This window comes from Marmota flaviventris, chromosome 5, assembly GCF_047511675.1.
Source record: "Marmota flaviventris isolate mMarFla1 chromosome 5, mMarFla1.hap1, whole genome shotgun sequence".
Lineage (NCBI taxonomy): Eukaryota > Metazoa > Chordata > Mammalia > Rodentia > Sciuridae > Marmota > Marmota flaviventris.
The window spans coordinates 145,716,928-145,734,686 of record NC_092502.1 but is presented as its reverse complement, the minus strand read 5'-3'; the positions used below and the strand labels follow the sequence as shown (position 1 = coordinate 145,734,686).

Genomic DNA, 17,759 nt, shown 5'->3' with positions numbered 1-17,759 from the left:
TTCCTTCGCCAACTTTGTCACAGTGATGAAAACCTGACTAACACAAATAGTATCTACCTTTTTCTGCTGTTCCTTTTCTTTTGGGTGCAGTTTCACCTTTCTTTCCTTTTCCTTCACGAAGAGCTTCTTGTTTACCACGTGGGGTTTCTAAACAAAATTCAACACACAGGTGTTACCGATGACTTACTCCAATAGCTTAGGCTATATGATTTCTAAGCAATCATATGTTATTTCTCACAGATAAATAGTTATATTTGTGAACCACACAAAATGGCTCGGGTCTGTTCTGTGAGTTAAAATTAACCTGAAGATAGAATGTGGAGCTTCTCAAATGATATCCCTGCTAGTATTTTTCTATTTCATCCCTCTGAGAATTTTATTCAAACTTTAATATTAACATCTGGTAATGAATATGATCATAATCCTCTGCAATGGAATTGTGGAGTTTTTAAACTTCCAAGTCCATTTGAAATGTGGGCTTATTCAGATTTATTTTAATAAGTGCTCTTCTATTTTGCCATACTGAGAACTTCAGTTCAAATCAATACTGCTGTTTGGTGGTGGAGTTCATAATAAGCCTTCCAAGGGAGCACAGCTGTGATCTTTTCTAAATTGAATCTCACGTGTGTTTAAAGCAGGTATAAAATGTAGAAGTATATAAAACATAGAACTATATTTGAACAAAATTATGTTAGAATTCAGTGTACTCTGTCTACTTTTCTACCCCGTTCCATATTTTGTTGTTATTGTTTTAGGGATTAATTCCTCTTTTCATCTCAGTTTCTAGAAAATATTGTAATTGAATGTCTGAGTTGGGCATGTTCAGAAGCCTCAGAATTCACTTGGGAAAGTTTCTCTTTTGAAGAAAAATTGAAATTATTTATATAATTAAAAAAAAAAAAACCTTCCAGAAACTTCTCTCCCTGAGCTGAATGGGCAGCACTCCTTGCTCTATGGAGGCCCATGAACACTGAGTGATGCACTATTGTTGGATACCAATGATGCACTATTGTTGAATAGCAGTAATTAGGCCTCTAGAGATTAATCTTTTCAAACATTATTTAATGATTAGGTATTAGCACTGCTTTTGGTGGAAAAAACAGACAGGTACAATCAGTCTTTGAAGCAACAATAGATTTATTAATCCTCCAATGCACAGTGTTCAAGAAAACAATTTTAAAATAGCAAACAATCTTGAGAAACTTAAGGACTGAACTATGTCATAATCAGAAACATGAGAGATCAGTTTGAGAGAACAGCTCAAATACATTGATACTCTGATTGAAGCCAGTTGATGGGGTGTAAGGGGTGAGTAGAGTCATGGCTATAGCTTAAAGAACCATAGTGGATAAATCCAGGCTAATTTACACACTATGAAAACTGTCTTTCTCAGCTCTGAAAAGCTTTTTCAAGATTTTTATTTTTTTTTCTCCAGACCTTTGAATTGTTTTTTAAATTCCTACTAAGGTAGTAGAAAAAGGATGCATATTTAAGGATGTATACTTAATTCATGGCTTTGTATTTTATTGTCATATGGTAAAAACTTTAATGTCTGTGAATTTTGCCTTTAGTTAAGCTTCTATTGTGGGAGTGAAATTATCTTTAATATACCATAAATTTTCAAATTTCCTTGCTTAGTATGAATAAATTTATTTTTTTAAAGGTTCAGACTCATCTAAAGTCTTCATGAAGCCCAAAGATTTGGAGTTTAGAAGTCCAATTATGACACAACCTTAAGACTAGGTAGACTTGTGTAAGTGCATGGCCACCCATTTGTAAAGTGGAAACCAGAAACTAGAGCCAGGGCTGTTTTATACAAACATCCTACTAATTTATACAATGATCAAACACTTTACTTTTGTCATTATGTTCATTGTCTATCACATGCTCCTTAGTAGTTAAGGATATAAAAGGAATTCAAACTAAAGAATATTCTCTATGAAGACTTTCATCTATAGAACCATAAACACAAGTTTACTGAGATGTCAGATATTTATTTCTTTCCTTTGATAACCACATAACTCTGAAGATTCACATTCAGACAAATTCTAGTCTCTAATGGATGCTATTGATTGGTTCCCTTATTCTTGTAGACATCTGGCTATGTTAATTCTCATTTTATTAAGACACTCACTCTTTACATCAATGTAACTCTATAGTTCAGCAAACAATTGTCCTCTTGATCTGCCCTAAATTACTTCATATTCTTCTGTGTTTTTTCTCTTCCTGACTATGTTCTTATTCTCATCAGCTGGCCTGAGTGTGATGAGTTCACATTCCTTGCTAAACAGTGAAGACCCTGAGCATTTTATCAAAGGTGTTCTTGGCTAGTAATGGTGGTTTTCGTTAGGTGGAGTGTAGTTCAGTGGTAGGGCATGTGTACAGCATGTGAGAGGCCTTGGGCTCAATTCCTAGCAGAGAAAGAGTGAGAAAGAGGGAGAGTGTATGTGTGTGTGAGAGAGAAATAGTGATTCTTCTACTTCCACCTGAGTGTAGATCTTTGTTTCTCATGACTGAAGTTGCCAAAGTCTGAATCCACATAAACAGACTGGCACTCTAATTTACAATTCTTTTCTAAGCGAAAATAAAGCACTGGCAACCAGATTATAAATCACCCTGTCAGTCACCTGATTGTGGTTTTCCTTTGGTAGGAGAAGTTTTCAAAGGCTCTTTTTCCTTCTCTTTTTCCGCCTCAGGAGGAGGTGGGGGAGGAGGCGGGGGTGGAGGCTCTGCCTGGGCAGCTGCTGCTTTTTTCTCAGCTTCCTTTTCTTCTAATTTCTTTTCAACTTCAAAAAGACGATAAGAATGAACCTTCATTAGGGATTCCAGACACTCACTATTTCACTTGAACTAAGAGAAACTGAAATTAATATGAAATTACACTTAACGATTTAAGGTCAATTTGTGTCTTAGGGCTCTCTCTCAATCATCCAGTCCTGAAAGCCAAGATTTTAGTCTTTCATTACCTGGTCACAAATATGGTTTTCTCTTGCCTTTTGATGGGGTTTGAAGTGGTAGAGGTGGTGATGATGGAGGTGGTGAGGGTGATGGGGTGTGTATGCGTGCGTGCGTGCATGCGTGTGTGTGTGTGTGTGTGTGTGTGTGCACATGCATGTACACAGAGCAGCTAAAAGGTTTGTTGAATAGGTGCCAAATGGAAATGTAACAAAGCAGAACTAGTTAATAAAAAGGAATGAAAAAATAAAGAGCTATCTCACAGTTTCTAGTGGAAAAACAAGGTAAAAGAGGCATAAAAAGAGGGTTAAAAGCAATGTGATAGAAGAGGTGGGGGTTGGGAGGAAATGGAAGAGGAAAATAATGTGTGGAAATGCATATCAAGTGTTTAGAACACTGCATGGTGCATACGTCCTGAATTAAAACTTAGCTATTAATTCATATAAATTAATTCATGTCATGATTTTTTTTTTTTTTTGGATAGTGTCTCACTATGTTGCCCAGCTGGTGATCTTGAACTCCAAGGCTCTTATGATCCTCCTGCCTTGGCCTCCCAAGTAGCTGGAACTACAGGCATGTGCCACCGTGCCCAGCCATGCAAAGGCTATTTATTGAATCTATATCATCTCTCAAAGAAAAGCAAGGGCTATAACTCTAAAATAATCTGACTATTAAGTACTATTACAAACAACACTAAGCACAGGTCTGGTTGCTGGAGATACAACAGTAAAACAGAAAATCAAAGTCCTGGTGAATTTTGTGTTCTGGTGGTAGTAGGCAAACCATCAACATGATGAATAATTTAATTTATACAAAAGGTTGAAAGGTAATATCCCCTAGGAAGAAAAGGAACTGAAGAGAGGAAGGTGGGTCAGGAGTGTGCTGTAGGATGTTGTTTTAAGTTTTACATAGGGTGCTAAGCTGGGTGGGTCCACTGCTAAGCTGACATTAGAGTAATACATGAAGAAAGTCATGAAATGACTTGTAGATACATGATGGAGGAGTGTTCTAGAGAAGAGGAGATGAGACAGCCAGCCTGGGTGCTTTGTGGACTGGAACGTGGCTGGCCAGGTCTTTCCAGGTTCCCAGCATTGCTGTGGCCCTCTGCCTGTCATGATGCAGTTCACCCTTCCTGGCACACCCCACTGACCACCTCAGGCTCTGCAACCCTCCAGACCACAGGTGCCCACTCTGAGACCACTGGTCTACTGGTGAGGAATCCCTGATTATAAAAGTAATGCATAATTACTTTTTTAAAACCCAAGAATTTAGAAAAATATGTAGAAAGGGGATTGTCTGTGAAATCTTCTACTTAACAATATATTATGGTCATTTTTTTCATGTTGAAATATATATAGAAGCACCACAATTTATTTTATTTTTAACTTAATCAGGGTGTTTAATATAGAGCACTAGACTAGGTAAGCACCTATTGATTTAATAATAAAATATTTGCTATACAGTTATTAGTAATTAACTAATTAACCTGTAAACCCTACATTGATAGTTGCCCCTGTTAATGCCATCAGTGGTCTGATTACATTACAGAATTTAACATTTTAGGAAAATGCTAACTTTGGAACTGATGGCTGGCAAAAGCAAATGGATTCTAGCCTGCAGCTTTGAGCCTTTACAGGGTGGATTAATGTTGGTTTGGCTTCCCCACCAAGACCTCCAAGAGGGGCTGTGGAAGCTGTCCTCCCACCTCTCAGTCTGGTGTCTGTCACATTCTAAGCCTCTCAAAATACTCTATGGATTTGTTTTTGTTTTGATGGAAAGCCTCTCCCTGGTGTGTGTTTGTGAGCAGATGTAGGAGCTTCTAAGTCTGAGTCCCTGTTTCCCCATGGTGGCAGGGGCTTATGCTGATGCACTGCTTTGGTGTCAGTTCACTGATACATTATGATAGTTAGGTCATAGTCAAAGGACAGGAGTAAGTAAAACTACTAAGGCAACTTCAGAATCCTTCTGATCTTATTAACTTTGACCATTTATTATTACACCAAAAAAATGTGGTTGCTATATAATTAGGGGCAATTGATATAAAAAAAAAGATTTTTTATCAAATCATTTTTCAAAGGTAAAATTCCAACAGAAGTGTTGCATTGAACTGAGTTAAAACCTCTTTCAAATAAGTTCCATTAATATATGAAAAGGTAATGGGCAATTTTTATTGGTTGAATGAAGGAGGAAGAAAGTCTAGATGGGTTAATGTAAGGGCAATATACCACAGAAGACAGCTAATAAAGAAGAAATTAATAATCAATAAATTCATACCAAAATAAACACATTTGGGGGGAGCTAAGCACCTACTACTTCCATCCTAAAAAGAGAATTCACATACTGTTACCTTATAATGCTGAAGTTTAACAAATTTAAATATTTACTCTTCTCTATAGCATCATTAATTTTTAACTTTTATTTACAGAAATTTAATTGACAAATAAGATTATATATATTCAAAGAATACAATATGACCAGCATCCTTAATTTTAAGTCTGCTATTTCTTGTTTTTAAAATGAAAACAATACTGTCAGCAAAATGACCTCTTGGATTACATTAATTTTAATGGAAGAGAACTAGTTTATTCAAACACATATGCAGCTGAAAACTAAAGTTAGAGGCAGAATACATTTGTAGAGAGTAAAACCCCCAAACGAGAAAACTTTGCAATTATACCTTTGTTTCTTCTTAAACTCATGAAAACCACTTATTTAAGTTACATAAAGAAATGTAAATACCTTTGTTCCTTTTTTTCACAATTTCAGTTGACAAAATGTCTTTCAGTTTTTGATACAAAGATTCCTTATCTATTTCAGCATTAACTTTTATCAGAACATTTTCTGTCTCTGAAAACCATTGCTCCAACAAAGGCCAGTTGTCCAAGAAGCTTGTAATTCTGCAAAATCAAAATGTTATATGAATATATTGAAACATCTGAGTAAAGAAACAATAATTATGATATTATGATTTATTCGACATGCATAATGAAAATACAGACTACTCATATAGTAATCTTATATATAATCTTATATATAGTAATCTTCTATGAACCTTGTTATGGTTTGGATGTGAAGTTTCCCCCAATGACTCATGTATCGAAATTTCTGGTTCCCAGTGCAGAAGAATTCAGGGGTGGGCTTTGGGGAAGTGATTGGACCATTAGGCCACTAACCTCACCAAAGGCTTAATCTATCATAGTGAAGTGGACTATGTAGGAGGTGGGGAAAACTATAGGCAGTGAGGCCCAACTAGAGGGATGTCCTGTAGGGGTATATCTTCTCCCCAGCCTCTTCCTCTCTCGGGCTTTCTGCATCCTGGCTGCCATGAGCTGAACAGCTTTCCTCTGCCATGCCTTTCTGCCAAAGATATGAGACCAATCAACCATAAACTGAAACCTCTGAGACCTTAATCCCAAATAGATCTTTTGTCCTTCCAAGTTGTTTATGTCAGATATTTTGGTCACAGCAAGGGGAAGGTGACTAACAAATCTGAAAAAAACAACTTTGAGAAATATATAGGGAATAGAATATTATTGAATTTAGATTAAAGAAATTATCCAATACCATTAAGACATATTTTGAGATACATATAAGAATAAAAGAAGATTTGAAAATGTCACCAATTCAGGAAATCTTTAGTGTACTTTAGTTCTCTATTTTAAAATCTAAGAAACATCATCTGCATTAATGAAGAGCGACACTGAGTATTCTTATGATGGTAGTCATAGCCTTATCCATCCATGACATCTAATTTTTTTCTTAGAGATTGAAAGTGAAGAGGCCTTTGAGTAGGTATAGATGGTTCAGACTTATTTTCTTTCCTCAAAAGTATTCTTGGAATTATTCTTGAAACTTTTTTATTCCCAGACAGGATATAGCCTTAATATATGGCCTAAATTACTCTTCTCTGGCTCACTTCATATTTTTAGACTTCTCAATATTTCTTAAAATTATCTTTTTGTCCATTTTTTTCCAAAGTAAAATTGTACTAACCAGAAGAATGTCACCAACTTCTTTTAGCAAAACAGAAGTGCCCTTAGAACTACACTCTGTAGTCTGATACCTAGCTCTTTGAAGTTCCATGATCTTCAGTGGAATTTCCTTAATGGGTTAGGATGAGTTCTATATAATTAACTTATAAGTTCATGTAACCACTCTGTGAAATGTTGCCTATTGAATTCTTTTCTCAGAGTATAATGACTTAGGCTCTGAATATAAAATCTACCACATAAACATTTCACTCAAGACTAAAACCACTTAGTTTTATTTTACCTGTAAAAAAACTGAATGCCAGCTTGCATGACTAAGGCCCTGGGTTCGATCCCCAGCACCAAAAAAAAAAAAAAAAAAAAAAAGAGAAAGAAAGAAAGAAAAGAAAACTGAATGCCAGGAAATAATTATTTTTTCTACATGTGATGATTTCAAAGTGGGTAATTGTCAGTCTGTTCAAAGGGCAAGGAACAATAAGCAGGGCATTTAGTTTAAAACTAACCTATGTTGTATCTGGTCCTTTAAGTTCTGGTTCACATCCTTATCTTGGTTTTCAGCAGCTCTGGGTTGACCAATATCTTTGTGAGTAGTTTCATGTGCAAATTCTTCAGCTATGATATAAAAATAATTACATAATTTTCTAAACCAGTCAAGTTGCTACTTACGCTAAAATATACTAGTGCAAGATGCCAATTGATATGGTCCAGTCTTTGGTCCAATATTGCTTAAAAAATGTTTAATAAAATGTTGAAAGAATACAGTTTTGGGATGAAAATTCAAATTGTTCTTGGAAATTGGAGAAAATGGGGTAAGACATTAAAAAGGAGCTATAGTTTCAAAGTAGAGGATCTTAGAATTGACTATTGATAAGAATTCTGAATATCCTAAATTAAGGCAGATGATAGGAGGAAAAACATGAAAGGAGTTTATTTTAACTCACAGCTTCAAGCTAAACCTAAAAAGAAGAAAACAAATGATCTGTGTTCCTTCACTGCATGTTGAAAATTAACCATCAAGACCACATCACATTCTGCTTTTAAAACCAATCAAGCAGCAGCAAGACCTCTTTTTGGATTATCCTCTGATCCCAGCACTTTGCCCCTTCCCATTATCCTACTTCTCTTATCTGTCGTCAATGTAGGTACATTAGTAAATGACTTATGATTCTTCTCCCATAAAATTTCATTATAAAGTACTCTGGCTCCTTGCATTCCTTGGCTATTTGGCAAGTGCTATCTGCCCATGCTGTAAGTAGTTTAGGGGATCTGTCCCAGGATGAGTCCTTTTAATTTGGCTGAGGATCTGTAACAGCTTAATAAACCTTTTATTTCAGAGATATCTTTCTCTCAAAAAAAAAGTCTGATTTAATATTATGAACAGGTGAGGAGGAAAACTGATGATGGGTCATGAGGGATGACAAACTTGGAATAAAGAAAAATCAATGCTATGAAGTAAAAATTAAGAATGAAATAACAAGATAGCCATAAAGTTAAATACACATAGAATTATTTTTGACATTATATTACAATACCATAGAATAAATAATGTTTTTTCCTAGATTCATGAGTTCCTTCTCTTTAATAGACATAAAAAATAGATCACAGGGACAAAAAAACAAAACAGCCTCAACATCTCTTATTGCGTCCAGTTCTGGATAAACGGCACAAAATTCAGGACACTCATAATATTAGAATAATTGGAAATGATAAAGAGAAAAGAAAGCCTTGAACTAGATTAAAAAGAATTAGAGATACTCAAAGCAAGAGAGCACTGAAGGATGAATTTATGACATTCAAGAAAATGAAGGACCTTCACAAGTACAGTAATCAGTTGTTCCCCTTCTATATTCATGATAGAACAAGATGAATTGGATTTAGAATACAGGATAATGTGCATGCATTTTTTTTGGCTATTTATAAAACCCACTACATCTAAAGACAGGAAAGAAAGCCTGGAACTACATTAAAATGAATTAGAATTACTCAAAGCAAAAAAGCACTGAAGAGTAAATTAATAGCATTCAAGATAATCAAGGGCCATCAGGGTATAGCAATCAGTTGTTCCCCTTCTACAGAATGGGTGATTGAAGAAAATTGTGGGATCTCTTCTTAGGAGATGTTATCATGCTCCATCTCATGGTCACTATTTCATATTTGCCAAATGGATTCATTCCTCTTTCTGCCAACACTGCCCAGTCATTGCCCAGTCTCTTCTTTCTTCTTCCAGCACCCATTACCATTGCCACTGTAATTCCTACCACAAACTCTGGTTTGAACAACACTCTTGTGTAACTGCTAAATCTTTCCAACAGCATCTGGTTCCTGAATTCCTATATTTTCCTCCCAAATTGGCTGGTGTCTTTATTTTTTAGAAAGCCTAAACTGCACAATTGAACACTTCAACTTCTCTCCCCATCTAACCACTCCAATTTCTGTGTTCCTCTGCTATACCAGGCTTAGATGATGTTCCCCTCTCTTCCCCTACGTAGGTTGGGGACATCTATGGTAGACCTCTAGGAAAATAATACATAACTATAACTAATATATAACTGATTCCCTGCCTCAAAAATCATCTGAGGTCTTTCATATATATGTACCCTTTCCTAAAGTAAAGAGAGAGAAGGAGGGAGACCAAAAACAAACTACCATGTCACCATGCTTTCTTTCCAGATGAGCTTCTTTGGTAGTTATCTCCACCCACACACTCTACTTACACACCTCCTACTTGTGCCTCAGCCTACTGAAATCCATTACCACCCCCATCCCCGCTATTGCCAATGAGATAGTTCTCATTCTAGTCATCTAAAATGTCAAAGCCAGTGGACATGTTTCCGTCTTTATCTTATTTGATTTCTCTGTAGCATAAATAGGTAGAATTTAGCACACAGTTCTTAAATGCTCTTAAACATACTATGTTATTTTATATTCACAGCAAAACCTGTAAAGCAAGATTTGGGTTCTATAATTGTCCCCAAACTGCATAAATTTGTATGTAGTAGAAAAGGAATTTGATTCTAGTCATTTTGATTCCAGATTTTGGATTTTTTAATTTTCATACTCTTCATTCAATTGTATCTGCCAAAAAAAAAAAAAAAGAATCTATACATAAATAAAGAGTTTGATGAATTCCAGAAACTGAAAGTAATCAGTATCCAGAGCAAGAAACAAACAATATCATCCCTGGAAGCCCCTCATGTCTCATTTCAGTCACCATTGGATACAAAGGATGAGCCTGACTTTCTACTACCTGTCACCAAGTGTTGTACACTGCTTCACTTCTCAGACTCATGATCCAGGGCCAGAAGCTCTGGATGAACAGCCTGAGCAGCCTTTAGCTCTTCATTTCTGACACCATTCTCTTAATGGTGTCTATCTCTCTCCTTAGGTCCTTCTGGTCTTCTGCCTGTTGGCTTTGGTTTGGACCATTGCTCTCTGCCCAGCCCTAGCTGGATTGATGCTCTGAAGTCCACCTGGCTTTGGTATAATGTGCGTCTCTGTGATGTTGTTCTTCAGGCTTCTCCAAGGACCCCAAGCATTGCAAGACGGCACACTGCACTGGATCCTAGTGACTGGGTTCCTACACCCTGGCTCAGGCTAGTCTGGGAGGGAGTTTGAACAATACCTGTTTTGAAAATCTGTCTTCTTTTCCTTGGAGACAGTATGCTCCCTGACTTGCTTTCCCTCTAGCTGTTGCTTCTAGATAGTCTTCCTCTGTTCTCCACGTTAAATTATGATGTTTTTGTGTCGGTATGGATCTTTTTCTTATGCATTCTTCCTAGATGCTTCTGTTCACCTTAAAATCTTTATACTTCCTTCATGATATCTAGAGCCATTTATAGAATTGTTTTCAGAATATCCTAGCTTAATTGTCCCACAGGCATTTCAAGATCAACACAATCCCAAAAGAAATTCTGAGTGTTTTTTTTTTTCTATATTATCTAAGTGAATGGTATCACCATTCAAAAATCTGGGCAAACTGGAAACAAAGTCATCCTGGTCTCCCCAAGTTTACTCCCTAAATATCACTTGCATCTGATTGTTCCTCCCTTGCCTCTTGCTGCTGTCTTAATGTATTTGTTACTTTTAAAATGGTAATTTTCTAACTTGTGTAATTGCTTCCAATCTCACTCTTTTTCTGATTCATCATCCACACTGAAGCCACAACTATCATTATAAAAAGCATATCTAAATGCAATAGACCTGTGTTTAGTGTCATAGGGTGGCTTTACACAGCTTCAGGATAAAGTCTGAACAACTCAGTTTACTGCCAGACTCTGAACTGGTCCCCCACCTACTTTCCAGCAGACCTTGGTGAAGTCTCTCAGTCCTAATGAGGTTCTTGCTGTTCTCTGAATAAACATTTTGTGCTCACTAGCTAAGCTATGCAAATGCTTCCTCTTTAGTTTGCTCCTTGTTTTGGTTGGGCTAACCTCTCCCCATGCTGGGCATCTCTGTTATAGCATATAACAAACCACATTATCTAATTAAGTTTATTTTTCTTCACATTATCCCATAAACTATGGAGAAATGGGGACTAGCCTTTCATTTCTATATGATCAATGCCTGACACCTTATAAATATTAGGTAAATATTTACTATTTACCATTTTAGCCCCCATCAATGTGTCCTAGTGCTGTCCAATAGGAAGAAAACATTCCGTGTCAGTGCTGTCAATCTGGTAGCTACTAGCCACACTGGTTCATAAATTGTGATAGGTGTGACTGAAGAACTGCATTTTTCATTTATTTGTTTAAATTAATGTAAATAGGCACATGTGACTAGTGGCCACCATGCTGGACAGCACAGCTCTATGCCATAATCCCTTGGTTCCTTGTCTACAATTTTCACTACACTTTTTGGAGGCGGGACCCATTTTTCCTTTATGGGTCTATCACCAGTGTCTAGCAGTGTCTGGCACTTAGTAAGCGTGGATATAAATTAAATGACTGTGTCAATGAACACGATACTTTAGAAGAATATCCTTTTATCTGTCTAAAATAGTTTAGGTGGAATCTTGCTTTAGATAAAGGAGAACATTAACAAAAAGATCTTTTAAAAATCATTACAATTTTAAATTCTAAGAAAGAAAAATCTCAAGATGAAATAATAACCTTTTTATACTTTACATATTTGAATATGAAAAGTGCAGATGGATTTTCAAAGTTGTGAACACTGTTGCACAATTTTTTAAAAAAAAAAATATATATATATATGTATTTTAGTTGTAGGTAGACACAATACCTTTATTTTATTTATTTTTATGAGGTGCTGAGGATCGAACCCAGTGCCTCACATAAGTTTGGCAAGCACTCTACCACTGAGCCCCAGCTCCAGCCCTGTACACTCAATTTTAAATCAAATGAAAGGAGGCTCTGTGTCAGGCAGCTGCCAGAGTGAGATGCCTGCAGTCAGCCTGCAGTTCTCCTTTAGTTCCAAGCTTGACCTTGGTGCTGAATGCTAACAGTCAAAGTCAGAGGCAAATATGCTCAGCTAGATAAGTCTTTGAAAGACTGAAATGGATTCTTTCTTACAATTGTACTCACTGAATCAGAGAACAAATAAAACCAACAGTTTTGATTGTAAAAAAAATGTAAAAAAAAATAAAGCTAGAGCAAAATAAGAGAAAAAAAGGAAGGGGATCCCATCAAAACAGGAGGGAGATCAGTGAGCCAGAGGAAGGAGATAGAGGGGGTGGGAGGAAGGACAGGAAAAGGGAAGAACTACAGAGTGAAATTTACCAAATTATACCCTGAACATATATAACTGTACCACAGTGAATTCCACCTTTATGTATATCTATAAATCAGCAATTAAAACAAACAAACAATAAATAGAAGGAAGACCAGTAGAGTAGAGGAAGGGAACAGTGGGAGGGAGGAGAGGAGGGAAAGAGGAAGTACTGAGGACTAAAATGGAGCAAGTTACAGTCCATGCCTGTGTGACTATGTCACTGAACCTCAATATGACATTTAACTATAATGCTGTAATAAAATGTTTTAAACGGAGTCTAAAAAATAAAAAGGTGTTGGACTTACCCATAATATCATTCTTGCGACTCAGTGAGAAAGCATCTGAAATATCTAATAATATGACAAAATCAAACGCAGACGGGGGAGGAGGTACTTCTTTGGATGCTGTAGGATCAACAGCCAGTGTAGATATTTGTGTTTTCTTTGCCTCCTTTTCTATGAGGTTTCTGTTGCAGCCTGTGAGAGTTTCCTCCAGAAGCTGTGCTTGGTTTAATGTCATTGGAAAACCATCAAGGATCCAGCTTTGATCTATAGGTAACTCACTAGATCAAATAGAACAATGCATCAACATTTTGATAGACACAAGTACTTTACACATAATAATACAATGATCCTTGCTTTTACCTTTCCTTCAATTCCACAATAACCTTCTACTGCAAGGATTTCATTACTTTACAATTGAAAGATTAGGTTTCCTTATGTGCTAGTATCACTCCCTTGCTTAAAGTCCTCCCATGAGATCCTGCTGCCCTCCAAGTCAATTCCAGAGGCCTTAACATGGTACTACTAAAAACCAACTGGCCACAACTTCATTTCCTCATAACTTCCTATCTTTCACAATTTTGAAGATTTATTTTAAACACACTCATCTCCTTAATGTTATGTAGGAATTGCATTTTCTAGATTGTGTTCATAGTCTCTTCTGCTTTGGCACCTCAATATCTTATCTGTACCATGGATGACAACATCCCTCACAGGATGAGCTAAAAGCGTCCATTTAATAAACCTAGCCCAGAATTCAGCACATACTATTCACACTGTCAACCCGGAGAGTTCTTCCTACCCCTCCAGCTCCTGCGTGGGCATAACAGTGTGATCTCAACTCCTTTACTTCTCATTCATTTCCCCATACAAGAAAAACATTCTCAATTTAGAAAAATTCAAGTGAGTTTTTAAAAAATTTCAATCAGGTTATAAGTTACTGAAGGATAAGAAGCACTTCCTGGATTTTTCCACTCAGCACAATGCCTTCTACAGAGAATTCCAAGAATTATTACTTCAGTTTGCAATTGGAAAATAATGCAAAAATGACATTGACTTCAACTTTCTTCTAAAACCCTAAATTATACAAAATTGAGATTTTGGACTTTGAATTGAAAGGTATGGTTTCATTTCATTCTCTGTTAGAAGTCATATAAATAGTAGAATCCCCATTCCAGAGGTTTCTAAGTCTGCTTTGGTGCCTGTATGTGATCCTTCTGATCATTTGTCAAGGAAAAAGTACAAAAAACTAAGCTTCAAAGATTTCATTACTTGTTCAAAGGTATAAAACTGCAAATAACCCCGAATCCAGTGATTCTTGCACAGTATCAAACTTCCTTCAAGTTACCATCTGTTTTCCCAAATTAGGTAATGAAGAGCAAGAAAAGACTGCATGTTACTATTCCAGAGTGTGGTAAAATATTTTGCGTTAATTGGATTTATTGATTCATTGGCCTAAGATAGAAAAGATATTTTCCTTGAGTACCTTTTGAGGGCCAGGGTTCCCACCATCTTAGGAGTCTCCTCAGAAAGAGGAGGAGGTCATGGCCACACCATTTCAGCTGTGGAGTGGGGACATCAGATGCTAGGGAGTCAGGAGACCTGGGCTTTGGCTCAGGCTGCATCACTAGCCAGCTGTTTAACTGGAACAGCTTGGTCCCTTTCCTCTCTGTGTTAGCTCAAAGGATTTCAAACTAGTGACCATCCTCTAGAGGGACTGCTGGGACATTGGGCATTGGGATGGTGGTGGGGGTGGAGGATAACAGAGTCATGGCAATGCAGTGTAGGTCCTCTAACTCTACTGAAGCCAAAGATCTGCTTTATGTTTGGTGCTTTCAATTCCATTTTTTTTCGTTGAAAAAAAAATTCCATGGGTAAAATTATGCCAGTTTTAAGAAATCTTTGTGTGTGTGTGTGTGTGTGTGTGTGTGTGTGGTGTGTGTGTGTGGTGGTGGTGGTGGTGGGGTGTACCAGGGATTGAACCCAGGGTGCTTAACTACTGAACCACATCCCAGCCTTTTAATTTTGAGACAGTGTCTTGCTAAGTTGCTTAGGGCCTCGCTAAGTTGCTGAGGGTGGCTTTGAACTTGGCAACACTTCTGCCTCAGCCTTCCAAGTTGCTGGGATTACAGGTCTGTGTGCCACTGTACCCAGCTAAGAAATCTTACAAGTATTAGAATGAGGCCCCTCCAGCCCTGACAGCAGCCCTATGTTCCTATTTATAAATGTATCATATCTGAAGCAACTTAAATCTTCAATGTGGCCTTTTAAGAAAACACTAAGGAGGAGTTTATTCCAGGTACATAGTAAACCTTCTTTAATATCTCCTTCCTTGTTTGTCTTTTTTAAAAAAATTTTTATTGTTGGTTGTTCAAAACATTACATAATTCTTGATATATCATATTTCACACTTTGATTCAAGTGGGTTATGAACTCCCATTTTTACCCCATATACAGATGCTTCCCACATGGCACAGAGAACTGATTCTATTTCCTCACCTACTCCAAGCTCTCCAACACATTCACAGGAACCTACTGAACTCTTTTTTTTTTTTTCCATGCTGCTTGGCCTTATTTCTTTATCATATGGATCAACTGAGCTCCACTGGTTTCTTTTAATTTCTCTCTTTTCTGTTTTAACAAGGAAGGGTAAAGAGAAGCATTCCTCCTTAAAAAGGATTATATAGAATCCAAAATGACAAACTAATTTGACATTCTTTTTCTTTATCTTCTCCCACATAGGATCTCTGCGCACACAGAAGTGTGTGGATATTCTTCTGGTCAGTGCCCCCACTGCTGTCCTGCCCAGCACTATCTAGTTTTGGATCCCAACTCCTAACCTCTCTTCTTGAAACACAAATTGAGGAAGTGCAGTTACCTGATCTCTTTTCTCCATAGTTTGTCCCTTGGCTTTTTCAATTATCCTGTCTCCTTGATTTCCCCAAAGGTAATAGAATCTGGTCTGTTTTTACATTTAGGTGAAAAAAGTCAAGGTTGATGAGGGGAGAGAGTGAAACTAGGCATGCAAACCTATGTAAATTGACCTTATTGTAAATTTTAAATCACTAGATATTAAAAGCAAAAAAAAATCTACATTACTGTATTAGTACTGATATATATATTTGTTCAATAAAGAAAATGTTAAATAGATACAAAGGAAAAAGAAAGCAATACATACTTAATAGCATTTACCATGATGTTAACTAGCAATTTGTCCGGAATGCTCTTTCCTTTTTTCAACAACTGCTCTGATTTTGCACCAAGCTGAGCTCGCACAGAGAGCTGTGAAAAGAATCGATGATGGAAAAATACAGCTTATTTAAAAGTCAGATTCAAATTGCTTGGAGGAGAAAGCACTTAAATGGTCATGCTCCCTGAGGAAGACTCTGAGCATTTAACACAATTCTGGAGTCAGGAAAGAATTTAAGGAACATTTGTACATAGAATATGAGACTCTTCTTTTGGGGCTCCCTTCCTTTCATCATATTCCTCTTTAGTATTCAGCTGCTCTGGCATCCTTAACATCCTCCTCCAATACTTTCGATCAGAATGGTAGAGCTCTCTGAGTGAGCACTAGTCATTTCATGCACAGGGGGTGTGCCTTTGGGGGAATCTGCATCTACATAGCTCTTGCCTAGTGGAGTCCTTGTCTTTCACTGCCTGGTTTTTGCTGCTTGCTTGCTGGCTGCTTTGATTTTTTCTGTTTTCCTCTGGTCTGAATATCATTAGCTTTTTTCTTTTGTCCATCATATATAATTACCATTTGTAGGAGGGTTAGTTCAATACAAGCTAAGTGGTATTCCTGAAACAGGGACTTCCCTAGAGTCCATTCTTAACTTAGTCACTAGAATCAGTATTTTATATCAAATGATATTATATCTCTCTCAACATCCTTTCATGCCAAATAGCATGATAATTCCCTGGAAGTCCCCAACTGGCCTGATTCTTGGGCCTTCTCACTCATCTCTCTAACTTCATCGCTAACTACTCTCTTGCCCTCATGGACAGACACCTTCTAACTAATGGCTGTTGTCCAGTGCCCAACAATTCATTGTGCATGGAATCCTTCCCTAGCTCTAGTTGGCTGATTCTCTCACCTCTTTACATTTTCTTGGATGGACTCTTTTTATCAAGGAGACACTCCCAATTTAATGTAATGACCTTCCCTCATTCCCTTGCCCCATGGTACATGCTCCTGATCCCCCTTGCTCTATTTGACCCTAGTGTCCTCTTGACACTTACTGTGATCTAACATGATATACAGTCCCTTTACTCATAATTTGTGATTTATTTATGACTTATAGTTCTCTGTCCCCTTCTATTAGAATGTGTACTTCATAAGGGCAGGGGACTCTGTCTTTTTTGTTCACTGATATGTCCCAGATACTTAAAAGAGTATGCAGAAAAAAGTGTGCTCTTTGAATTGAACGTGAACTTTGGAGTATTTGTAAATAAATAAATGTAATTATAAAAATAAACTCAGCTTTTATGCTAATTCTTATTGTGAATACACAGATGAAAAATTTAAGGCTCCCATTTATTGCTTTTTCTAAACCCATTAACCACCCCATCAGTTATCATATTTATACTTTGATGTATACCCTTCCATTTTTTTTCTATCTTTAATCAGTTTTAAAATCTAAAATATTTTAATATTGTTTTTTATGATGAAATTGATAATAAAAGTAATCAAGTGATAAAAGTAAAATAAGTGAAATCCCACTTGATTAATCTGGTCATTCTATTTGATGACAAAAAAGCTTCCATAGAAAAGTAATCCATTAATTAAAATATGAGCTTCCAT

At 36.8% G+C, this 17,759-nt stretch overlaps 1 protein-coding gene across 1 annotated transcript in view; it reads right to left on the bottom strand.

Moving 5' to 3' along the window:
* Positions 1 to 17,759, bottom strand: part of Spef2 (sperm flagellar 2) — a 168,564-nt gene that overhangs the window by 75,248 nt on the left and 75,557 nt on the right. Inside the window, exons 14-19 of the mRNA XM_027936256.2 lie at positions 16,134 to 16,237; positions 12,980 to 13,236; positions 7,448 to 7,556; positions 5,695 to 5,852; positions 2,628 to 2,786; positions 72 to 147 (exon numbers count right to left, since the gene is read on the bottom strand). Of these exons, the coding sequence (XP_027792057.2) occupies positions 72 to 147; positions 2,628 to 2,786; positions 5,695 to 5,852; positions 7,448 to 7,556; positions 12,980 to 13,236; positions 16,134 to 16,237 (863 nt within the window). The remainder of the gene's footprint in view (positions 1 to 71; positions 148 to 2,627; positions 2,787 to 5,694; positions 5,853 to 7,447; positions 7,557 to 12,979; positions 13,237 to 16,133; positions 16,238 to 17,759) is intronic.